Source organism: Lates calcarifer, linkage group LG24 (assembly GCF_001640805.2).
Source record: "Lates calcarifer isolate ASB-BC8 linkage group LG24, TLL_Latcal_v3, whole genome shotgun sequence".
Taxonomy (NCBI): Eukaryota; Metazoa; Chordata; class Actinopteri; family Centropomidae; genus Lates; species Lates calcarifer.
The window spans coordinates 1,663,460-1,688,225 of record NC_066856.1 but is presented as its reverse complement, the minus strand read 5'-3'; the positions used below and the strand labels follow the sequence as shown (position 1 = coordinate 1,688,225).

The 24,766-nt window shown below is 41.5% G+C and overlaps 2 protein-coding genes across 9 annotated transcripts; one reads left to right on the top strand and one right to left on the bottom strand.

Moving 5' to 3' along the window:
• Positions 1 to 56: 56 nt before the first annotated feature.
• Positions 57 to 20,876, bottom strand: wdr37 (WD repeat domain 37). Of its 6 annotated transcripts, none has more exons than XM_051066622.1 (15): positions 20,403 to 20,876; positions 18,757 to 18,953; positions 16,695 to 16,791; positions 16,457 to 16,552; positions 15,142 to 15,206; positions 14,756 to 14,839; positions 12,036 to 12,174; positions 11,485 to 11,556; positions 11,264 to 11,308; positions 11,019 to 11,095; positions 10,668 to 10,902; positions 9,916 to 10,057; positions 4,052 to 4,186; positions 2,590 to 2,704; positions 57 to 2,485 (listed from the first exon to the last, which is right to left on the bottom strand). In XM_051066622.1, the coding sequence occupies exons 2-15, from the start codon at positions 18,907 to 18,909 to the stop codon at positions 2,354 to 2,356; spliced, it is 1,587 nt and encodes a 528-aa protein (XP_050922579.1). In that variant the 5' UTR covers positions 18,910 to 18,953; positions 20,403 to 20,876; the 3' UTR covers positions 57 to 2,353. The 6 variants fall into 6 exon arrangements, with proteins under 6 accessions (XP_050922579.1, XP_050922577.1, XP_050922578.1 ...); XM_051066620.1 differs by having other exon boundaries at positions 18,757 to 19,031; positions 20,403 to 20,875; XM_051066621.1 differs by lacking the exon at positions 20,403 to 20,876 and adding an exon at positions 19,851 to 20,095.
• On the top strand, positions 19,790 to 24,050 carry idi1 (isopentenyl-diphosphate delta isomerase 1). 3 transcript variants are annotated; one of them, XM_051066625.1, is made up of 7 exons: positions 19,790 to 19,793; positions 21,055 to 21,209; positions 22,034 to 22,206; positions 22,300 to 22,392; positions 22,507 to 22,637; positions 22,729 to 22,833; positions 23,286 to 24,050. In XM_051066625.1, exons 2-7 carry the CDS (start codon positions 21,058 to 21,060, stop codon positions 23,496 to 23,498), a joined length of 867 nt encoding a protein of 288 aa, XP_050922582.1. In that variant the 5' UTR covers positions 19,790 to 19,793; positions 21,055 to 21,057; the 3' UTR covers positions 23,499 to 24,050. The 3 variants fall into 3 exon arrangements, with proteins under 3 accessions (XP_050922582.1, XP_018553742.1, XP_050922581.1); XM_018698226.2 differs by lacking the exon at positions 19,790 to 19,793 and adding an exon at positions 20,201 to 20,340; XM_051066624.1 differs by lacking the exon at positions 19,790 to 19,793 and having other exon boundaries at positions 21,042 to 21,209.
• Positions 24,051 to 24,766: the final 716 nt, after the last annotated feature.

Here is a 24,766-nt window from a genome sequence, read left to right as displayed (position 1 = left end):
AAAAGGTGAGAGAGGTCGGTGTTAAATAAGATGAAAGAGAAACATGAGAGACTGGGAAAGGAAATCACACGTTTTTATTGGAAAGTGTCAGAGAGCACGTACCCGTCACAATAAAGTATGCAAAGTAGATCACATAATGAAGTTTGAAGTGAATATGATTCGCCACAATGAAGCGAAGCCTATCCACTTTTTTTTACTCCTCCAATCTGGCACGCGGTAATTTAATGTATCAATCCCAAAATCATATTTCCTCCAAGTTAGAATTCATATGTGGGGCACAAATCGGACTCGCCTTTCTACCTGCAGATTAAAATGACACTGATACTAGTGGGTGCTAAGATTGAGTTCCCTGAATGAACCAGGAGTAAAAATCCTATCTGCTCTGAGCAGTGGAACACAATTAGTTATTTAACAAGCATTTGGAAAAGTGCATTGATGCTCAGATGGATAAGGCTAATGCACCATTTTCAATGCAATGGTAAGGCATTTCTATAAGTTCATTACATTTTTAGGTTCATGCTACTTCAAAAATCCATCCCGGCTCTATTGTTGGTAGAAACAGCAGTGAAGTGTCGTCTGAAGACAACTCTGGGGTCAGTTAAGCTTGTTACCTATATACACTGAGCTACAGCTACACCAGTCACACAAGTACAATAAATCATCTTCTTGGATTTACAGCACTGAAATAAGTTAAACATCTGAAGATCAAAAACTACAGCAATGACTTCATGTTTAGGATATTGCACAAGTGTAACAAGTAAAGAGTTTCCTGGACTCAGGTCAAGCCCAGTTCCAAGTGAGTTACTATTTTATTCTCAGACTGAGATTCAGTGTGTACGTCAGGTCTTATTCACTGGTTTCAAAGGAAAGAAATGGGCTTCACTCTGAGGAGCAGAAACATCCAGCTGGGTTATTGCTTCTGTTTTTGGAAAAAAGGAGCTTCTCACACACTGAAAAGCTTCATCTACAACAAAAGGTGCGAGAGGTCGTACAAGGCAAAGTGTAAACACTATAACTTGATATGAACAGGCTGTTACTGAATAATTCACTTGGGGATCACACATCACAGCAACACAGGGCTCTGAGTTGGCAACAGGCTTAAGAGGATGGGTCTGTAGTTCACTAACACCAAGGACATATGGAGGCAGATTATGGACACCTACACCTGCAACATGTACTATATCATGACTATGTAGAACACATCCCATTCAGAGACCTCTAGAGGATTTGTAAGCGGCAGAAGTGCAGTTGTTTTCCTGTTATTATTGCTATGCTCTTGACACTTTGCATCCTGACAGAAAGGCAGAATACTTAAAAAAATGAAACCTACTGTAAACATGGAACAAGGCAGAGTTACAGTATCATAAGTCTGAAATATTAAATATGGAGGCTGGCTGTGAATTGAAAGCATCAAAGGTTCTAGGCAAAGACTCACATCTCAATCAGTGAACAGCTTCAGACAGGACAGCAGCTCCTGTTTGACACATTTTAAGACAACTCGCAGGACTGAACATGATATGTTTTGCTCCATGAAAAGAAAGAAAATCCACATTTAACTAAAAGGATAAAAACATTTCACAGAACTCATCTGTCATCTTCTCCGAGCTCCACCCTCAGAAGGTGGAAACAGTAATCCATTAACAAGCAACAACCTGCAGCACAGGTCACTTTATCAGGCCACAACTTCATATATACAGAATGTCTTTAAATCATATTCTACAAACTGTCCTGGCCTTAATAATTGTTCAAAGTAACATTCACAAACCAAGTTCATCGACATGCAACAGCTTCCACTCAGCAGTAACTAAACAGCAGTGATGTGAACAGCAGCCTGTGACTGTAGAGTCAGATATATACTGTTAAACAGAAAGTGTCACAATTCACAACCCATGCTAAATAAGTGAAGGGCTCACATACGGAAGAGCAGCTCTGTGGCCTCGTACACACTCGCACTTTAAAATGTTGGAACCACATCAGTCACTTTAACACCGGGAGACGTTCTGCAGGCTTCAGCTGCACATGTGCACAATGAGAAATAATAAATTAATCTGGAGGATAATATGCTCTTATCAATTGATACTGCATCCTGAAAAACAACACTAACTGTGATTTGAATGATGTGTTTCACAGCTTCAGATGCTGTGAGGCTGTGAAACACATCACAGGGTAAACACTAAAATCACACGAGCATGTACGAGGGCCACAGATTACAGTGTTTATTTGTACCATATTGTATATACATGGATAGATTCTGGTCAGTCACCTACTTCACTGCGTGTTACTGTATGTGTGTATATGTGTCTATGAGTGTGTGTGTGTGTGTGTGTGTGTGTGTGTGTGTGTGTCAGTGGCTTCACTTCTCCTGCAGCAGTGCGGGGATGTTGATGTTCCAGCCGATGGCCTGTCGGTCGAAGCCGCAGGTGAACAGGTTGCATGACTGGTTCTCTTCGTTCCACGCCGTACAACACACCATACGCCTGTGACCCTGCGCACACGCACGCACAAACACACACACACAGGTTTAACGTGTTAGGTTTAATGATGCTAATTGACCGCTCAATCACACACCTTTCCCGTCAACTCCCTCACCATTCTGTTGCTGCGTGGCAGTCTGGCCAGCCTCACTCCGCTTATGTCAAACAGTCGCACTTGTCGATTGTCGTGTGGCAGAGCGATGATCCTCTGGTTGGCGGAGACGCTTATCCTGAAACATCAGATCAAGTTGACTGAGTAAACTCATCTAACTAACATCTCCTGTACCACTGCAGAGAATTAAACAGTTATATCTCAAGCACAAATTCACTTTAGCATATTTTGCTTTCTGGTTTTCACATGACTCCATCTGCATGAACATCTGACAGAAGCTGCCCTTGGAATCTGTATTCACTGCTGGTGTTCAGGATAATTACTCAAGACTGTAAATGGAAACATTTTCAGCAAAACAAATGGGGACACAAATATGCTTGCCTTGTTTTTGGGGCTACAGTATGTTAGAAGTACTTTTATTTTTACTTTTGACTTTCCAGGCTGCCAAAATCAAAAGTGAAGTTCCTGCAGGAACATCTGACACTGAACCCTGCACCAACAATAACCCTTTCATTAATGAGCTGTATTATTCCCAACATGCTGACCTGATCAGATCCATTTTTTTTTTTTTTACAAGGAATAATGTCCTTGTCAGAGGAGAACATTAAGTTTAAAATATTTATCATGGAACACATGGATGGTTTGCTGCACAGGTCTACTGGGATCATGGAGCCACAAACAGGGCCTCAGTCTAAAGTTATTTACATGTATTGCTGGAAAGTCAAAGAGCTCAATAAAAACTCAGGACTCCTGATCCCAATAAGGTCCTTTAATATTGAATATCTGCCAAGAATTTGGCTACATAGCTTAAAAATTAAGATTCAAAGTTCACTATTAACATTAGAAACAACAGTTGACAGAACTATTGCACTTCAAGACTTGAAGCTCAAGGTCCATTTAGCAGCTGATCTTCAACAGCAGATATAGTTCGTCCTGTTGTCAAGGAACTGTAGATGTATACATTTTCTTTTTTTCCCACCATTTTAAGGACTTCCCCTCCTTGAAATTTTAATTTTAATTTCTGTTATTCATAACAGTGTTATAGTGTTAGGGGTGAGCTTATGCTGAGTGGTGGCTCCAGTGTGTCATCAAGACACCATTTCAGACCTGCCCATAAAATCCTGAGAATGAAACTGATGGAAAACTGTGGAACAGGTTTAACTCCATGATGCAGTGATACATAGTTTACAGACTTTTCACATGTTTTAAGGAACTATTTTGTAACATAAATAACACGTTTAGAGACAAATCTCTGAATTTGCTTTACACTGACTTCACACTGAATGTGCTCAACAGCAGCTAGCAACAGCTGTAATACTGTATATAGAGAAAGTTAAAGTTAAGGCCAGGAAACTTTGACAAAACTGAAACAAATCAAGACATCCAGCATCAGATAAAAGAGGTTTTTTTTTTTTTCAGATACAAGTCCTGACTCTCATCCTGTTACATGCGTCTCTCCACCTACCTGTTCACAGCTGAGTCAGTGCGGATGGTTGCTATAGGCGACCTCATGTTCTTCAAATCCCACACTTTGACGGTGCGGTCGTCGCTCCCTGAAACCACGTTGTCGCCCACTGTGAACACCGCTGACGTCACCGTGCTACAAAAGACAGGAGTTTTATATTTTACATATGAAATTCAATAGATGGGAAGATAGAAAGGAAGAAAGTTTTGGGAGGGAATAGTTAATGGTCTCATCACCGTCTCCCACAGCAACCTGTTATCACCCATACACCTAAAATATGAGACAGTCTTCACATGCGTCAGTGAAATGTCAGGTTATGTTCTGAGTGTTGATGCTGCTTAAACCTGGAGACAGTGAATCAGGTGCAACATCGGAAAATTAACACTGTGGGGCTCTGAATTTAAAATGTGATGCTCCTCTTTAAAATATTACACGGTATCACCTTCCCATTAGAGAAAAGGCACGTAGGCAGGATCACACCTGTGCGGTGTTCCCGTCACACAGGTGTACCTGTCGCATCAACCTGATGGGTTAAATAATGACTTGAAAGTCTTCACACAGCTGAATGTGTTTGAGCTGTTGATACACTGTCAAAGACAGTTTCTGCTCTGCTCTCTACAGGCTTTATCCTCACATGACAATGGCAAAATGGCAGAAAAAAGAATTAGGAAGATTAGTCAGAACTACCTTAGTTCAAGTACCATCTGAACGACTCAAATAGGTTGAGTCGATTATAAACTTAAATTCCCACCTCTGCCCTGACATCACTGCAGGTGTAGTTCCAGGTGTGAGAGAGCACAACTCTGATCACAGCTCGATGTAATAAAGATAAATGATGCCAAATACACAATATTATTTGCTACATCATGGTATCACCATGCTGCTCCACCCACACCTTTTTTCTCCAACCAGGCACGATTCACTGCACTAAGGTCAGGACTAACCGTTCATTCAGCAGATCATTAATATCTGCAGTCTGTTACTGGACGTCAGAGGATTTCTTCTCCTGTCCTCCTTTTTGTTCCTGATCATTCATGGAGGGAAGTTGGTTGGGATGGGATTTCTGATTCTTCATTAGAATTAGTGTAGTGCCCCCTCACTCTCTCTCTCTCTCTCACACACACACACACACACACACACACTCTGTCTAGGTTTCCACATCTAGTTTTTCTTGCTAAAACTGGCTTCCCCCTTAATTCAAACTGACACAGCATTAAGGGCTAATTAGAGGACTAAACTTTGTCCTATTAGAGAGGCCGGGGCTCGAGGAAACTGCTGTATCGTTACAGGCACCTTCTGACACTGCAGGGTACAGCCCACCTGGGAATACAGGAGGTGGAGAGAGAGAGAGAGAGGCAGAGAGTGAGAGAGATAGGAGGTGGGAGGTGTGTGGGGAGCGTAATCAGACAAGGTAATTGATTAAAAGGTTGATTAAGGTTAAAGGGTTTTTAGAATGGGCGGTGAGGAGGGAGGGGAGTCGTCAGTGTTACTTAATGGCATCTCTGCAGTGTCTCTGACAGCCAAGGTCAAGACTCCCTGTGACTAGAGACTAAGGGAGCTGGAGTGGAGGAGAGGCGCACAGAGGGAATCATGGGCGGTTGGAGAAGTTAAGATGAAACTGAAAGTCTCCCATGAAGCCCAAAGGACCCTCTGCTTAACAATGGTCAGATTTTTTTTTTGTACAATAGAACAGTGCAGGAATGATCCTAAAACCAGGAGGTAAGTTAGAATGTTAGCACTTCCTGTTCCCTCGTCCCTGAGTCAATGTTTCTGGTTAAATGTCTGAAATAAGGTCTGTGGTTTTAACACAAGCTCAAAACATTTTCAGGTTTTATTCTCGGATATAAAATCAGTCAGTAAATCCCCCACTCCTGATGTTTGAAGCTTTTACGTGTCTTAAAAAAGGCGGTTGCTAACGAGTGTCTAAATGAGACTACAGAGGTTGTCGGCGACGTTAACATGAAAACCCATCTACTCACCAGTCCACCTTTACAGCCTCGTTGTGTTTCTACTCACGCTCTTTCAAACTCTCACTAACTTTCTAAGAAGAAAAGCTTTTGTAGAAGAGCTCAGAGCTAAATGAAATGACCAGTTGGAAGCTTAGTGGTGGAGACGTTGACGTCATGTGACCGTGGTGTAGTTGGTTTATATTAGCTTTTTACTTCTGGAGATTGGATTTAGGCTTCAAACATCAGAACAGTGGTGTTCATCGGTGAAGATTATGTGATCAACTAAACCTGGAAGGATCAGAAACTTTAGCTGCTCACAGTTTATTTTCTGGAATAGTCCAAAAGCCAGTGAAAACATCCCATCCTACCTCTGTCTGTGCTTCTGTTCCTACCTTTCTCCCCAAACTTTTTCAACTAGCCACTAAGACTGAAATTATATTAGGATTTAAGCGTTACAGTACGTTACTCACAACCCAAGTCACACCTGTAGTTTGAGCGATGAAAGGGGAGTTTTATTTCACTAACCAAACACATTCTGTGAAATAACAGACAGTTTGACACTCAGCTGCTTTGGAATAATGTTTGAATTAAAACACTGTGAAATTCAACAACATACTGCATACATCTCATGATGCTTTATGTTGCTGTGTATGCTTTGATTATTATGTTTCCTGTTCATTTTAACTGTCTTACTCTTATTTATGTGGATTGTTTTGGTTTTTTTTTTTTGTTTGTTTGTTTGTTACAATGTGGGACAATAAAGTGAATCTTCAATCTTGAACCTAGTGACTTTCACTGATTGTGTGTTGTAAGGGTAAATATCAGATGTGAAGTGGATGAAATGCTGTGGAGACAGACAGAAGAATTTGTACTGTATTTCCCAATTAAACTAATCCTCTGCAGTGGTTATTATTTCTTTACCTGCCGGCGCTCTATCACACAGAAACCTGCGGTGTAAACTGGAGTATTTGTTCTGGCACTGTGACTGTGATCCTTATTCTCCTTCCTAATGAGTGCTTTTAATGACTGATGTATGTGTATGTCACCGTAAATCACTAGATAAGAGCGGAAACCAAATGTCTAAGAAGGTAAAAATGGAAATGAAACAATTCAGGTGCAGACAACTAAGAGGTTTTAGAGCACTCTGTTATTTTGCTGTGCTGCAGCACAACTGACATTTGCTGTGGTAAGTGCTGGTGTATTCCTCCAGAGACAGGATGTCAAATCTGCATACAGACACCCCCATACACACACAAACTTGCATTTCTATCAACCGCAATCAAATGTCTCTAAACGCCGTCAAAGGCCAGAGACACAAACGTGACATGGCATCCCGTTTGTAGAGCAAGTCCGCTGTCACTTCTCGTTTGCTCTCAGCTGTTTTGTCAGCTCACGTGCAGTTGTCATTACTCTGCAATTATGGCAGACGGCTGGTGGGGGCTGGTGGGGGGAGGATGGTGTATGCTGCACTTTTAGCTGCCGTGGTTTGCTGTCAGGGAGCGTTAGCTGTAATTGCCAGTGAAGACGGTGGAAACGAGAGGATGTCTCCCCTCAAGCTCTCAACCTCCTCTGCCTTTTAAACCATTCATACTCTCCTCTGCTGTTCCCACAGAGGGGAGGGGCACATTACACCATTTATGTCATATTATTATGCCAAATGGGAGATTCTGGAAAATTAGCAAGAGAAACAGCCAGGAGATACTGAAGGTTCTGGCTAAAACAAAAAAATGTTGTGGGGGTGCATAAACTTCATATGTGTCCGGGTAATTGTTAATGCAACAACTGGACCACACACTCATACAAATACTCACAAGTAGTCAACTGACACTGACAATTAATCACCAACTATCTTGGTTGTAAGTTATTTTTTAAAGCGTTTTTTAAGCAAAATGTATAAAGACATTCACCAGCTACAGTTTCACTTCTAGTTTTTATAACAATAAACTGAAAAACAAGACATTTGCAGATGTCACGTTCGACTCTATGACTCAGTATCTTCTGACATGTTTTATACCAAAGAAAATAATCTGTAGACAAAGTGATAAGAAGAAGACGTTGGTTGCAACCAACCAGAAAATCCTACAACAGCAACATATTGAGAGCTGTTTCAATATAAAACAGTTTTTGTCTACAATCACTGTTTGGCAGGATCTTTGTTAAAGATCTGAATGATGGATCAGTTATCTGGTCAGTTTATTGACATAAATTTGGTCTGGAATTATGTAATACCTGATTTAGATGTTTATGTCATTTTTAAGCAAAAAGTCCCCAACATGCAATTAAGGATCTTGGTTAAAAAAAACTGATTTAAAGTGAATTGAGTTGATTTTCTCCCCTGCACTGTGCATTCGTCCATGACATGGACAGATCATGTCTAGAATCCTGCTCACCATAGCAGGACTATTGAAGCTACACTACTAGCATCTGAGCTCACAGACTACATCCAGTCAGGTCAGCTTGAAGCATATTAATGGGCTTAATATATTTGATCTGTGGTTTTAGATTAGATAGATATCAGTTTATACAGTGGCTAGTTAGCCAGTAAATCAGATATGCTAAATGTAAGTTGGCGAAAACCATGTTTATGTTTATTTTATTCAACATTTATGATTTTTGTTCATTTGTTCTTAAGGCCTTATTAAAAGTTATTAAAACAGGAAGTTGCACTTAAATTGCTATAACTCAGCCATACTGTTCAATCGGCCCCAAATTTTAATAATGGCTAATATTTAAATGAATTCTTAAATGGTAATGCTCCATCACATGTTTTACATGTATATGGTGAATCTTGGACTGAAGATTGACTTTCAAAAATTAGATCGCAATTCAAATCGCATTGTCTGTCAGAAAAATCACAATTAGATTTTTTCCCAAAATTGTTCAGCCCTAAACTGTCTTAGATCTTAGGTCATTGGACTGATTGATTGTGAAAATAACAGTTGGTTGCAAAGTTCCTGATGAACAATAAGCCATTTCAAATTTGGTTACATCCAAGTGTCAAGTGGCAGAACTAGTCTGACTATAGAATCCTGGAGCTGAACAGTAAACAACTTTTGAAAGTTTTTTTTCCTGAACAGTTTTTATCGGTTCTGGGGCCAGACAGCAGACGTTAGAGGAATAATTACATTTGCCTGAAGGTCTGGGTCTGGGCAGGTTTGTAACTTTAAATCGATGGCCATTTGGGAAGGAAATAAGGATGGCGGGAAAGAAAAGGAAAGGAAAGGAGGAGGGTTGTCATAAACTGTGAAACACTGGTGCTTAATCTCATTACGCCAATTGTCTATGGGAGAGAATTAAAGTGGGATCTGCAGGAATTATACATGTTGGGGTCGTACATAATGAGCTCTATGTAATCCCCCCACTTGCAATCAAAGGCTGCCAGCCAGCCAGCACACACATGTAGACATGCACATAAACATAAACACACACACACACACACACACACACACACACACACACACACTCACACGGACGCCTTTTAAAGAGCACTGCCATTGAAAGCCACAGACAAGCCTGACAGTCATCGTTTTGAAATGAGCGGCTGCAATTGAGTGTTAACAGCGAGCGAAGTGCCAAATTACACAGAGTGGGGGATTAACACAGAAATGGACAGATAAATGAACAGGAGAGCAAGGGAGGACGAGAGAGAGAGAGGTAGACAGAAGAGGAGTGGGGAGAAGGACAAGCAAGCTGTCGAAGTGAAGAGAAGTGCTCAGTAATGAATGAGAGGCAAGTGGAGGATTTGGCTTAGAGCAGCAGGGTCTGTAAATTAATGTGGCACTGTAAAAGGAAAAAAGGAAAGTGCTGAAGGGATTCACAGAGCAGAGAGATGCTACAGCACCATCCTGTGGGCAAAATGGACACTGCAGCCACAGGCCATCACTCAAACTGCTTTAACTTGGAAGAACGACTTACTCAGTGTGTCCCTGGAAGACGTTGACAGAGTGGATGGACGGGTCTCTGAAGTCCCATAGTCTGAAGGTGGTGTCTCTGGATGAGGTGACCACCAGCCGCTGGGTGGGGTGGGTACAGCAGTGGGTTAACTCCTGGTCATGACCTGCAAACACACACACGAACACAATGTGAACTATATTCAACTCTTTGTGTTTGTATACCATTCCAAGTTTGTGCCACATATTTATCAAAACCTTAAAGCAATAGTTTTAAATGTTGGAAAATATGCTTTTTGTATCTTTGCTGAGATTTAGATAAGAAGAACAACATCATTCTCGTCTCTCTAATACAAAGCAAGTGCCAGTAGATGCTTAGCTTAGCTTAGCTCAATGACTGGAAAGAGCAGCAGGCAGGTAGGTGGCTCAGTCTTCCTGCCAGCACCTCTAACCCTCACTGATTAACAAGCTATATCTTGTTTGTTTAATCTGTACAAAAACGGATGTGTAAAAACCAGACATGGCGGTGTTGTAGGGGATTATGTGTGCTCGGGCCAGATACAGTGACTTCCTGGAGTCTCTGCTGTTTGCCAAGCAACATCATGGTGATGATAAGACTCTGGGAAGTCTCCTTTGCATAGAGTCAGGACGTCCATCTCACCCTCTTCTCTGTCTGTTTTTTCATGTCCAACGTTTATGCTACTTCATTACTTCAAATAATTAAAACAAAGATATAATTGTGCTACACTATGATACAGTGTCAGCCTGTTTGCCTACCAGTAAGTGTGTGAACCAGTTCAGACGTCTCCACCTCATACAGGTTGGCAGCACGATCCCAAGAAGCTGTCACCACTTGTCGACCTCCAACCAACCAATCAGCTGCAATAACCACACCCTGGTGGCTCTTCAGGGTGGCTGTGGCGACCCGGACCGTGGGGACCTCGCACGGGCCCTCGCCATCCACCTCACCTTCCTCTCTGTCTGATGAGTCCTGGTCGTCATCACATGGGGCCTGTGGAGGGACACACAACAGTCAACAGACACCTCCCATGACGGAGAACATACACCTATCAAAATTCCACAACATTCCAGGATATTCCAGTTCAAGAGCAGTACAAAGATACTCACGCTGACATCTGGTGGCGGCTGGGGGGCAGGAAGCTGCACCATGTAGCGCCAGATGTGAGCCGTCTGGTCCCCGGAGGCTGTGCAAACATAAGCGCACATCAACAAACATGCTCACATCTACACAGAACTGACTGCTGGGGATGACAGAGGCAGGAAAAAGACAGTCTAACAGTCATGAAGAGCATCAGCATGTTGACTCAAGTATCAAATGTGGCAACAAAATAAACATACATTCAGATACAAACCTGTGAGGGCCATCTGCTCTGTGGGGTGGAACTTGATGGAGTTGACTGTGGGCGAATGACGAGACATATGTTACATCGGGTATTCCTGTCATCTAACAAGCCATGTGACACCCGGTTATATCTAACAGTAACCTACAGCATATGTCTGAGTGTTATATAAAAAGAGATAAGACACAACAGTAGCTGCTACATATACTGTATCCATTAAATTTTCTAATTACCTGATCCTGCATGACCGGCATACCTAAGCAGACATTTGCCAGTCTCTATGCTCCACAGCAGAGCTGAGTGGTCTGTGAGGAGAGAGCAGAGTGGATGACACTGAAGCCACATTTTGTACAGTCATCAGCCAATGATATAATGTTGTAATGTACTATTTTTACATAGCTATCTGTCAGATTTCGGCTAGATTTGGTGAGATTGTGTCAAACATTGAAAAAGAGACAAAAACAAATACAGAGATAAAGCTTTTAAAGTTTTTCACTATAATAATGGGAATAAAATCATGTTCAACAAAAATGAAAACCCATTACCTTTTTTGTCTTTGTGAGAGTTGTCTCACAAATATTAGCTCTAACCAACACCACTGGTGTGCAACAGATGCCATCAATCATTTAGACTACACTCTCATTTTTCGATTCTTGCACTAACAGCATCACAGTTAATTTGACAGTGATATAATGATGTAAATAATTCATGCAGCACCTTTAGTCTTTCATTAGAAAACACTGCAGTACGTATGTAAACAGTTAGTGAAGTGACTTGGCGATACCTGCAGAGGCAGTGCCCAGGACCACCGGCTGAGTTCTGGTGACGCTGAGGTCCCAGATCCCGTCCCGGTGGCCAACATACTCCTTGAGCAGCTGGCACAGAGCCCGGGATCCTGTGGTGGCTTTGAAACTGGACACAATCTGAGCAGGGGAGGGAAGAGAGGAAATAAACAAAGAGAGAGAGGCATCAGCATCGATCCAGGTTCTGAACCAAAGCTGGACACGGTGTAGCTTAAATTGGAGGCCAAGTTAAATTAAAGTAAATGCAGGTGCACCAACACATCTGGCAGATAACCAAACCATACCAGAGAGATAAAACAGCCCCTCTTTTTTCACTTTTTACAGTTTAATGTTGCTCTCTGACAAACAGATGAGACGCAGTTTGGTTCATTAGATCTAGGGCCTGCATCACAGAGTGAGATTAGATGGTTAGCTGCCTTCTTTGTGCTTTTCTAGTATCATGAAGCTGATTCACTCTAACTGCATGGTTCACCTCAGAGGATCAGATCAAAACCTGTCAACAGCCTCACAGCTCTCTGGAAAAATTCACTTATCATTCCTACAAAAGTTCAGAATAAAGACAATAAATAATAATAAAAAGCAACAGAGACAGTTTCACTGATCAGTAGTGTAATTTTGCTGCTCGTGATAATTGTGTCAGATATAGAAGAAATACTTTAATACAGTACAATTATGTGTCCACTGTGGGTTTGAAACAGAGAGAGTTCACCACAGACCACTGGACTTCAATTATAACTGAATATTAATTGTTGACGCTGTTTTATCTAATTATGAATTCAACATTTATCAGTCGTTCATCTCTTTTCCTCAGCTAGGTTTGCGCAGACTATCTGTACCTTTCCTCTCTTTGTCTTTCTTTCAACCACCTTTCATCCACTATTCATGATAGTTGGTTTATCAAGGATAATTCATATATACTGCTGTATAGCTGCAGCATTACAATCAGTTAGTGTTTTTACAGCCTCTTATTCTGTCCTCCTTGAGTCATTAAAGTACATCATATATGTTTTACCTGCTGTGAATCACTCAGAAATTAAGCTCAGAGAAGGCATGTAAGCCAAAGACAACCAGACCAAGTTGAGCTTATGATACAGGACTTTAGAGGAGGTGTGTGTCCTGTCCTGTTTTTACTTCAGAGCATGTCTCTGCAACTGCCAAAAGGTTTATGGTCTCAAATTGCACCAAACTGTGTGTCACAGTATTAATATCAGGACTGCTCATGTGCTAATTCACGTATCACTGGATGGACCAGCACTGCACACTAATACAAGTGGTGCACCTCTAAAATAAGAGCATCTACTGGTCTGTTTACACATGGCATTCGGTCACCGCAGGCTTTCAACATGAACTGACTAAGGGGGGTTGTAATTTCACTTGTCAGAGAGCAGTCACAACCTGCACTATACATGCTGCTGCAAGCAGACGGCTGACCACAGCAATAAGCTGATCATTGGTAGTCATTAGACGCAGCAGCAAAGCATCTGGTTCACATGTGTCAGGCTGTGTTAATATACGCTCTCATTCTGTCTGCTGTGTCTACATTTACATTACACTACAATACAGTCATGTTTGTTTTCTGTCATTAGAACACCATGAGCAGTCAGTGACAGAAGGGAGAGCCCATTCCAGTCAAGGTCATCCCAGCAGTAAACTGAGGATACAGTTAGTGCAGATCATTAGTTTCAAGTCCCTTCAATTGTAACGTTAGTTTTTGGTCACGTTTCTTAGCCAGCTGAAAGGTTAGCTGTATATTACATAGCAACTAGTTCTGTCAGGGGGTTAATGTAACAAGTCCTCCCTTGATCCCATGTATCCTCTTTTTCTATCTTTCACATTAGAAGAGGATTGTGTCCCACTCTTCATCTTGCTCAGACTTTGGCTGCATTCAGACTGTGGGAGAGAAGCTTTTCAACATTAGCAAATCAATATAGCTATTAGCCTATTAAAGAATTCTGAAACATCTACTTGGGATTCAGAGTCATTCACATGATGTTTCACATTTTAATTTTCAGTGGCATGTGGAGCAAAATGCTCACACTGTTGAGCCCTGCTTTAAAGCAACAGTTAAACATTTGAGGAAATGACTCAGTTTCTTTCTTGCCAAGCGTTAGATGAGGAGACTGACACCATTGTCGTGTCTGTGCAGTAAATATTAAGCTAATACCAGAAGCTGGTTAACTTAGCTTAGCATCAAGACTGGAAATTAACAGTACAAAATAAACAGAGGTTATATACTGGACTATTTCTTGGCTGAGAGCAGTCACCAAACCAGTAGACACTCAAGTTACTGGTTCTGGTCCAGAGATAGCCCAGCACACTTAAACAAGCCAGATTTGAAGTGTTAATCAGTGAGCTTTAGAGGAGCCTTTACCTGAGTCGTGGTGGCTGTTTCCACCTGTTTCCAGTCTTTCCCTAAGCTAAGCTAAATGGCTGCTAAGTTTGAGGCCAGGTTGTTTGACATAATTATTCTGACTCCTGATAAACCTGTCATGTGATGTGGGAACTTTTCCAAAAAAGAAACAGTACAAATATGTTTTCTAGATTTCACAGATGCAGCCATTCACCCATATGATCAGTGTGTCAGGGTGCAGAGCAGAGAAGAGATGAGGAGTCAAGGTCAGACTTTAGCTTAAAAAAGAGACTCAGCCCACAGCTGTTCCCCAACAATGCTTAGTGACAAACAGAGCATTCAGGAAGTTACCCATGAATCTCCGCCCCACAACTCCCATGTGGCCACACTGAAGTTGCGAGGTCCACCTATTTTGCCGTGGAAAGTGTACAAGCTCTACATCGGCGAGAGATTAAAAAGGCACAAGTCAAGGGAGATGTCATGTTGTGGTAAACACTAAAGGTCACAGATTTTGATTGACCTCTGTAAGTCCAAACATCTTCACATAAATCCATAATAATTTCAACAGTTTAACAAAAATAACCAGTTTAACTTTTAATTTAATCAGAAACAATTCCTTCCCCTCGCTGATCTGAATCTGTTACCATTACTCCAGGCCTCTATCAGCTCAGATATTGACACAGATGACGACTCTTACAGGCTCTAGAGAACGAGTTAACACAGCTGGAGGCAGGTACCTTGCTGGTGGAGGCTTTGTAGGTCGTCTTCAGCTTCTGTGACAGTTGACTGGTGCTGTGGCTGGCTGTGGGATGGAGAGACAAAGAACAATGGATCACTGCCTGGTTTCACTGCTGCAGTGATAAAGTGTCACACATCAACATCAAATACGTCTGACCTAAGTTACCATAGAAACGAGTCCCTCCTGATCAGGCTAGTTTTCAGGTTCAGAGTCATATCAGGCAGAAACCAGTCTTACAATCAACCTCACAATCAACAGGAGTCAAACTCTCATGTTTTGACACAGGCTGTGGTAACTGTGATAACTGTATACATGTAATCTGAGCTCATGTTTGTTCCAGTCCATACATGTGCTTTTAAACATGCTACAATCACAGTTAAGCTAGTTGTTGATACTGATATCAATATATGAGTGTTAAACAAATCTAAGGGCTGATTTTTAAAAAAAACATAATCATATAATGGTGACATTGGTCCCTCAAAGTGTTTCCACATTATCGTAGAGAGATGCTTTTGCACGTGCCTCTTTGACCCAAGCTGCACTGACTTTTGAGGATGACTACATGAACTGAAAGATGAACAAAAAAAAACCCCTAATGACCTGAGTTTCTCAGTTTCCAGAACTGTACAGTAACACATCAGCCTCATCCAGACCAGACAAAAAAAATATTAAGTTAAATTCCAAATACATTATTCATCCCTCAAGGGGCAATTTGAGGCAAGAAAGTTGTTTATCAGCAGACAGATGCAGCTGCACAGTGCAAGACTCTTGTTTTGCTGCTGTGATGTGAACCACAATATGCACTGATGATTTCACGGTTGAAAAATCTACTTGTTGCTGTTTCTGGTGAAGAAACTCTACGGTGACACTGTGTCTAAATGACCTCAAACCTATATATACAGATATATCTGCAATAAGCTAAAATCAACAGTTATTCGGTCCAGCTCTAGTTACAAACATTAAATTATATATTCATTAAGTGCAGCTTTTGTTTTAACGTGTCATGTTTTTGTCTTGAGAAGTTTGTTAATATGAAAGGATTGGACTCGCATAATAACTAAGGACACTTTTTAGTTTAGTATTTATAATAGTCTGTCATCAAGATAATACACAATATACTGGTTATAATCCTTATGGATATCACCATTCAGTGTTAAAGTAATCCAAGTTTTCTCCGTTAGTCTTCACAACAGAATTTTGCAGCCACTATAGCATGTACCCTCATTTATCCCAACAAAAAGAATCATTTGTTAAATGTATCTATAATTACAAAAGAATAAAGAATAACAAAACACATGCTGGAAATACTGGACCTTTTGTTTTCAGGGCTCCCTTGGTGGGGTCTCCTCCCTCAATCGTCTGTCCATCTCCAGTCAGACGCTCATTCAGAGAGTCGATTTCCCGGCGCACTGTAATGTTAGCACAGTGACCTGGCATCAGTAAGCAAACACTGCCTGTGCTCTGAAACCATCTGGTTAAGTCAGTCAACACCCGAAGATCAATAAAGTCAGATAAAAAAAAAAAATTTAAATCTTCCTGTCAGTTACTCACATTCAAGGTTTTCAATGTAAAGATTTTCAAACTCGCGCTCGATTTGGCCAAAAAGGTCGAGAAGATTGTTCCGTAAGGAGAGAGGAAGCTTGGAGTCCTGCACAGACAGACAAAGAAAGGACAAAATGAATTATAAAGTAATGGACTTTAACAATGCTTTCACTAATTGATAGATACAAACCTGAAAAGGCTGTTGCTGACATGACAAACAGGTATCTAATATCTTGTATAATTGCTATTCAAAGAGACGTTTGTGTGACTCATAAGACACACACCACTTAAACAAACTGAAGAAAACACACACAAAATCTCTTGTCGAACGCAGCCTGTATATTTAATATAATACTCAGCTACATTCTGGGATACAGAACTACAACCTAATACCGGTTAACTAACCACACACCAGCCGAGGTCCAACCACATTTCAACTGACTTACCTCCATGGTGAACTCCTACAGGTAGCCCTCAGTTTATCAGGTGACCACCAGTCTACAGCAGACTAGCATGCAAAGTGCAAAGAGATGTAAAGGCTGCCGTGAAAACAATGGATTCAAAAGCCTGTGTCTGACAGCTCGCCTCGAGAGCTGCAGCTTTATTTCTACACACAAGAAAACCAAACACTTAACCGTCACTCTTTCCTCTGGCACGCGTTCAAACCAGCAGTTTGTCACAGTGACGTGAACCACCTGACCATTCTGTCAGCGCCACATGTCAACACATTTGTTAAAAAAAAAAAAAAAAGGTCAATTAGCAAACAACAGGCAGCTCTTATGAATTCAAAGCTGCTTAGTTGTGGCCCTAAACCCTGCAGTGTACTCTGGCTAATAATGACAGCATTGAAAGTGGAGAGGAAAATACATTCTGTGTGTTATAAGTGGGTGTGGAAAGCTGTCTGTGTATGTGGAACTTGTGCTGTGGGGGGTAGACTGGGCTCATAAATAGAGCCAGCGTGCCTTGGCAATACAGAAAAAGACCTGGTGAAAAGACTAATCAGACCTGGACAAGCGGCCCATATTAAAACTTGATGAGACAACAGGCCAGTGCAAGCTGAGCTCTAGTTTTAGTGGCTGATAATTCAAAGACATGGTCGAACAGAGAAAGTAAATACTAAAGAGCTTCCATCCATGAGCTGACACAAATCAACCATCACAAATCAGCTGCTTAAAATCAAATAGTTTGTCTTTCTTTTGTCTCCCAGTTCCATCTCTAAGGACAGAAAAACATGATGATAGAATCTAAAACACTTGACAGCCGCTCGCCAACACTTAAACCTTATCTGAGGTTTGACTGTCGATAAGGTCAATTTACAGCCACCTCCCAAAAGTTAACAACTACGATGTTGTTGATCAAACAGAACCTGCTTTTATTATCTCAGCAGAGAAGTGACAGTTTGCCACCACTGGTTTGCATCAGGAAATGCTTGCTCATCAAAAAGCAGGACAGTCCTCCCTTTCTGGAAGAAATAAATCAATTGTAGCTCTAATTTAAATGTTTGAAAACGGTTAATGACTAACTTGATGGCACCAGTTGGCTTAAAAAGTCACAGTAGATTCCTTTGTGTTAACCCAAAAGAATCAGTAACCAACTCACACATCCACACCAGGCAGTTTATAAAAAACAACATTGATCAAACCAAGTTTCATCCCTATAGCTACCTAAAAAGTGTTTTCCCTGAGGGGGAGAAACCACATCTCATAAAAAAAACTGCAGCACGGAAGCTGTAGATGTTGTGACACCAGGTAGAAAATAAAAGCAATGCTGCCCAACCGGCTGGTACTGTACTCTCATGACAAAAAACAGTTTCATACTATACCAGAATGACAATCAAAATGTTAATTAAAAAAGAATAACCTTCTGGTACATGCCTCTTTAAACAGGCATACAAGAAACTCTGTGGGTCATACCTACAGCAGTTGTTATTACATGTCTTATAAGAAGAAGGAGCTGCTTCTTTACAAAAATGTTTGTCTGCAGCTGTCAGCGAGTGAGTGTGTGTGTGTGTCATAGAAAGAGAGAGGGAGGGAGAAAGAGAAAAGGTATGGGTGCTATGCATCTCCCTCACCTGTCCCTCCAGCATGTCTCCTCTCTGGATGCCCGGTGGCCTCTCCTCTGTGCTGTTGGTGCGCCGGATGGACAAACTGTGAGCCTTGCGTTTCTGCTTGGGGTGACGGGCAGCTGAAGCAGAGCCACTGCTGCTTCCGCCCTCCACAGGCATCCCTCCTACCTGCTGGGTGGCCCTGCCCCCTGCTCACGTCCTACCTGAGAAGCAGGTAAACAAAAGCCAAGCTTGCTGGTTGGCTGGTGGGTGGGTTAGGTCGGTGGGATATCACCACCTACCTGCAGATAAAAAGGAAGTGTTCAGGTTCACAGCCATTGAGGGAACTTCCCTCAGGGATCTAAACTAAGACAAATAGGTATATTCAGATTTAGGCTGCTTGTTGGTGTAGTCTGGCCTGATACCTCCTGCTCTAGAGCAACATAATCCAAACGTCATCCAAAAATCCAGCAATTTGTTGCTGCTTTGCTCATCAGCAAAAATGTACAATCTACACTGTGGAACCTGACTTAAGACATTTTATTTAAAATAAAACGGGTATGTGCCTGATGCAATGATCATTATTATTATTATTATTACTATTTTTTAAGGAACTCTGTTTTGGAGGTCATTCACTTGCCTGAATACCACCCACTGCTACTGGAAGACGACTGAAGAGAAATTAAATATTCTATTGAATAAATGACCGCTTCTTGTTAAACTGTATCCCATCCGAATTTACTATCGGTAGCCGTGGAAGCCTGACAGACCTTAAGTAATCTGCTATAATGTACCTGTGTTTGCGACTTTAAATGTACTGTTTTCTTGATGAAGTTCGGCGCACGGAGAACGACGCAGTTTGGGATTATGCAGTCGTGCTATTGTTATGGAGGCTTAGCGTCATAATTAATGTTTTAAGCAATTGGACCATGCTTTAAAAATGATGCTACACTTACAAGCAGAATACTGAAAGTGGAAAGTGTAACATGCGTCAGAACACACATTAATTTGTTTTACACAGTGCCCAGTAACTGTCCTTAGCTAAACAACCGAGGAACATTTCTGTTCACTGCTCGTTTTCACCCAGCATCTTTCATGCACGGAGCAGCACCGACACTCACCGCTGTCACTGCCTCTCTGACTTCACAATCGTCCAGCATGGAGGTCTGAAAACGGGCTTAGCTCCATGCTAACACGGCTAGCTGCCACATATCACCGTCACTGCGGCGTCTAACGTTTATACAGCACCGAGCAGGCAGTGGAGGGCCTTCCTGGCTCGATGTGCAATATGTTCACCTGTTAATCTGTGATGTTCAACATGTCGGCGTCTGACTTTGACAACGACTGTTTGACAGCTATGGCAATTTAATCCAAAATTTTTGACACATCAACGTATTTTATTTTTATATCACGTGGTCTGTGTTTGCCCTTAGTAAGCCAATGGGATATCACGACACCGCTAAGGCACCCAATTAAAAGCCGTGACGTCAGAAACAGGCAGTGAAAGCTAGGTCGTCCGACTATAGTACTGAGTTGTAAAATGTCGCCGTAAACAAACGCAGAATACGTTAAAAGACGCGGTTTATCCAGCGGAAACAGGAGAACATTTCTGTAAGTAACTGAACGTGTTATCGTTTTTTCTGTAGATTGTGTATGTGGCGGACAGTTCATACTTAAGTCCAGTTGTCAGAGGCCTGGGTGGTGCGGGCTGTGCTGCTGTGGTCTGATGACGTGTTCAGACTAAAATCAGGAGTGGAATCCGCTGGACCGGGACTACAACTAGAAATAATATCAGTGGTGCAAGTAAACACATTACCTCAAATGTACTTATTATTTGAATATTTGCATTTTATGCTGCATTTTATGTCTACTCCACTACAGGTCAAAGTTCAGTAAAATGCTGCTTACAACTTATCATATAATATACAATAACTCAAAGTAAGATGGGCTGGTTTGTTAGACATTAATCTGGTGCTGAAACTATTAGTCAGGTAATTAAAGATATTTAACAGTGTTTTCTAAAATCAAAAAATCAATTTGCATGAGATTTTCTGGTGCTTTGTATAAATTAATGTAAATTTATTATATTAGTGTTGGTCGGAGAGATTTTAAGGTGACAGTTTGGGCTCGGGAAGCTGTGTTGTGATTTTGCGTCAGCAATAATTATTAGATTTATCAATAATGAATATATCAATTCAAGGAGTTCTAGTTTACGTTTACCTTTATCAGCAGTGTACCTCCCGATCCTGATTGGATAAACTCCTCTCCGGGTTTTAACGACATCCTAAGCCTCAGACCGTGTGATTGGTTTTCTGTCTCGGTCAGGCCATGGTGCGGGCTGTATGGGCGGTGCTTCGGAGACTGTCCTGCGAGGTACCCTCCGCGCTGAAACCAAACATACCTGTCTCTGGGAGAGCCGCAGCACTGTGGAGCAGACCTGTCCGCACACCTATCACTACCTGCCGCAGAGTTCTGTCCAGGTAAGCTCGGGCTCTGCGGGTGTGTCTGAAACGGTTCAGGTGATGGTTTGAGGTTAGAGACAGGAAAAGCCACAGACAAGCCTGTTGACCCTAAGCTGAGTGACTGTGCTATTGATAGCTGAGCTTACTGCAGCCTGTTTGTCTCTGTGGGCTGGAGACATGCCGTTGTCTATAGAGGAAAAGAAATTCAGGCCAGTTTCTACTTAAAAATATCTTCAACTTGATGCGGCTTTGCGTGTGGGTTGAATTACTAACTTCCATAACAGCAGCTCAAAGTCTGAGTACATCCTCTTCAGTTCGGCATATACTAAATATAGTACAGTATTATTTTAACATGTACTTTTTTGTTAACTTAGTGACTGAAGTGAGAGCACAGAGACTGTAGTAGTTCAACATCAACAAACATTTATAGGTTCCAGCTTCTCAGATGAGACTGCTCCTTTTGGTTTATTATGGTCAGACAAAATTAGCTATTTGAAGCGTCTCCGAAGGCACTGGGAATTTGTCATCTTTTAACTATGACATGTTAATAGCAGACAGAATATTCAGTAATTGAAAAACCTGGAGATATTATTACAACAGTAAGAAATACGGTCAGAGAAGGCTTAACACAACATGAAAGATATTTCACATCTGTTTGAGTTTGTTTTTAAAATTTACCCCAACTTGAGTGTGAAACTCAAGGACCACTCACTAGCTTTTTCTTGAGCTTTTAACCACATCTCTTAGTTTTCTAGCTAGTAAGGAGTAGAAATATTTGCAGTGAGGAAAAAAAACCCAGCCTATTTCTGCTGTTGTCTGCTCCTTCTTGTGGTGCCCTGCAGCCAGGTGAGACACCTACAGTCTGCCAACAGAATGCCTGAGATCACCACAGATCACCTGGACGAGAAGCAGGTGCAGCTGCTGTCTGAGATGTGCATCCTCATCGATGAGAACGACTGCAAGATTGGAGCTGATACCAAGAAAAACTGCCACCTCAACTCCAACATCGACAAAGGTATCTGTCTACCAGGCTGAGACACACACACACCTCTTGTATATTTGTTTTCTCCCACGTCAGATTTATACTCATGGCGAATTGTTTCTTTAGGTCTATTACACAGAGCTTTCAGCGTCTTCATCTTCAACAGTGAGGAGAAGCTGCTCTTACAACAGCGATCCGACGCCAAAATCACTTTTCCAGGTCAGCGGCACACCATTAAACTTCCCGGTTTGGCCTCAGCATTAATAGGCAAAGTGTTTAACCATCTCCTGTGTGTGTGTGTGTGTGTGTGTGTGTGTGTGTGTTTGTATACAGGCTGTTTCACAAACACATGCTGCAGTCATCCTTTACACACAGACAGTGAGCTTGAGGAGAAGGATGCTATAGGAGTGAGGAGAGCTGCTCAGAGGAGACTCAAAGCTGAACTGGGAATCCCCATGGAACAGGTAATATATAAAATATTCTGAGTGTGCATCTACATTAAAGGACTGAGGACTGTGGTGAACCTTAGCTTGTGTCTGATCACCTCTGCCTCAGGTGACTCCAGATGAAATGACGTATTTGACAAGAATCCACTACAAGGCTCAGTCAGACGGTGTTTGGGGAGAACATGAGATTGACTACATCCTCTTCATGCAGAAGGTACCAGCACAGTAACATTGACTTGACTTACATTAGGATATGTGTCGTGTATCCAGCCCTAGTTAGTGTTTCGCGTCTTCTAACCACCTGGATTGTGACTCTATTTCTGATAATGTAGTTTACCCTCAGAGGAGTGCTGAGTGTTTTTTAAAAGATGCTGGATATTTGTTTTTCAGACAAACTGATTGTTAACTCTGTGACTCAGATGTATGAGGCACAGACAGGAGCTAATGTTTGTCCTGGTCCAGTGAACATCAATCTAATGACACAGCAGTTGTCCTGTCATTTTCTCAGTGATCCTTGCAAAGTTAGTTACTGGATCAGTGTAATATGCAGCTGAACTACGACTGACACAACACATAGAAGTGGTGATGAGCACCTGTTGAGTGACTTTGAATTGACTTGATGTGTGTGCATGCATCACCTCTTTGTCTTATCATGTCTCCATGAAGGACGTGGAGTTGAGTCCAGAACCCAACGAGATCAAAAGTCACTGTTACGTGAGCAAGGAAGAGCTGAAGGAGATGTTGGAGAAGGCCAAGCGCAAGGAGCTAGAGATCACACCCTGGTTCAGCCTCATCGCAGAGACCTTCCTCTTCAAGTGGTGGGACAACCTGCAAAACCTCAAACAGTTCATGGATCACAACAACATCCACCGCATGTAAAAAAAAACAGAACCAGGATCATCAGGCTCTGCCTCCAGTCCTGTCAAACCTTTGGTTGTTACAGTTCTTACCTCCCAACCTTTACACATCGAAAAATAAGTATCACTGGCTGCTTTTGTTAAGGCAGTGGTGAGTGTAGGATTCCTGCACTAAGAGAGGAAGCAGAGAATGTTTTAGCCTCACTGAATGTAGGAGGTGACATGGTTCACAGTTAGGTTTGTAGCCCTCAGGTGCGTCTACACTGAGGTGATGCTGGTAGAGCAGGACGTGAGTGGACTAGAGTGCATCAGGTAATCCATTCTGATAAGCTGCATACTGGATTCACAGCCTAAATAGAAGACATCTAACATGTTAATTTATCAGACAGAAAAATAAGAGAATAGCCTATTTTTATATGAAAATGTAAAGTGCCTGAGTACAGGTCTTTAGGCTGAGATGAATAGTGTCCAAGTCACAACCACCATCACTCTGTATTTTGTTGACAGTGATGTCAGTGAACAAGCTGTATCTTTGTACTCTTTTACACAATAAAGTATTTGATTGTGGTCACTAGCAACAGTCTGTTGTATTTTACGTTGTACTGCTGGGACATTTTGCAGTACTCCTGAGGCAGTAACAACATTTTTGACAAAATACCTAAAACAATATTCTGAGAAAGGTAGTTGGTGCTTATAGAAGACATTTAAATCAATGAAATGTTCAAGATGATAAGTCATGAAAATATGATGGTGAAGCCTTTTAGAGTATAAAAAGACATATATAAGCTACATCACTAGATATTAAAATAAATAATCACTGTATCATTTCATTCAGTAATATGGTCAAACAGAAGGTGGCGGCAAATACCTTATTTTAAACTCTAAAATACACTACAAGTTAATTTATCAATCCAGATGCTAAGAGCTGGATGCACATACAGATGTGATCAAAGGTGTTGGGACCTTTCACCTCAAAATGCTCTGCTCTTTCTGAAAAGTGTTGATATTAAAAGCTGACAATAAAAAAATAAAATGAAGATGCTGAATTCTTCTATATTCTACAAAGATTTTCTAAAATGGTCTAGACAAGATGATTGGTACCTCTGGTGGTGATATATCAGTGGATTGTGGTGATATTTCAAGCAGACTGTTTTCTCCAATTAACATTACATGTCTTCAATTTTATAATCAGTCATTCAGCTTATTTACATGGAGAGAAGTTGTCACTGTGCAGCTTGTTATCATCAAGAGGAAAACTGAACCCAGATTGAACAGAGGGACACTTCAATT

What these genes read in the sequence shown, in the direction of transcription:
- wdr37 (XM_051066622.1), bottom strand. Translation starts at nt 18,909, where the DNA reads ATGCCTGTGGAGGGCGGAAGCAGCAGTGGCTCTGCTTCAGCTGCCCGT. An exon ending in TGTGGGGCGGAGATTCATGG is followed by an intron (nt 12,175 to 14,755) that starts GTAACTTCCTGA and finishes TCCCCTGCTCAG; the next exon opens with ATTGTGTCCAGTTTCAAAGC. An exon ending in CCTGGGCACTGCCTCTGCAG is followed by an intron (nt 11,557 to 12,035) that starts GTATCGCCAAGT and finishes CTCTCCTCACAG; the next exon opens with ACCACTCAGCTCTGCTGTGG.
- idi1 (XM_051066625.1), top strand. Translation starts at nt 21,058, where the DNA reads ATGGTGCGGGCTGTATGGGCGGTGCTTCGGAGACTGTCCTGCGAGGTA. An exon ending in TGCCGCAGAGTTCTGTCCAG is followed by an intron (nt 21,210 to 22,033) that starts GTAAGCTCGGGC and finishes GGTGCCCTGCAG; the next exon opens with CCAGGTGAGACACCTACAGT. An exon ending in CAACTCCAACATCGACAAAG is followed by an intron (nt 22,207 to 22,299) that starts GTATCTGTCTAC and finishes TTGTTTCTTTAG; the next exon opens with GTCTATTACACAGAGCTTTC.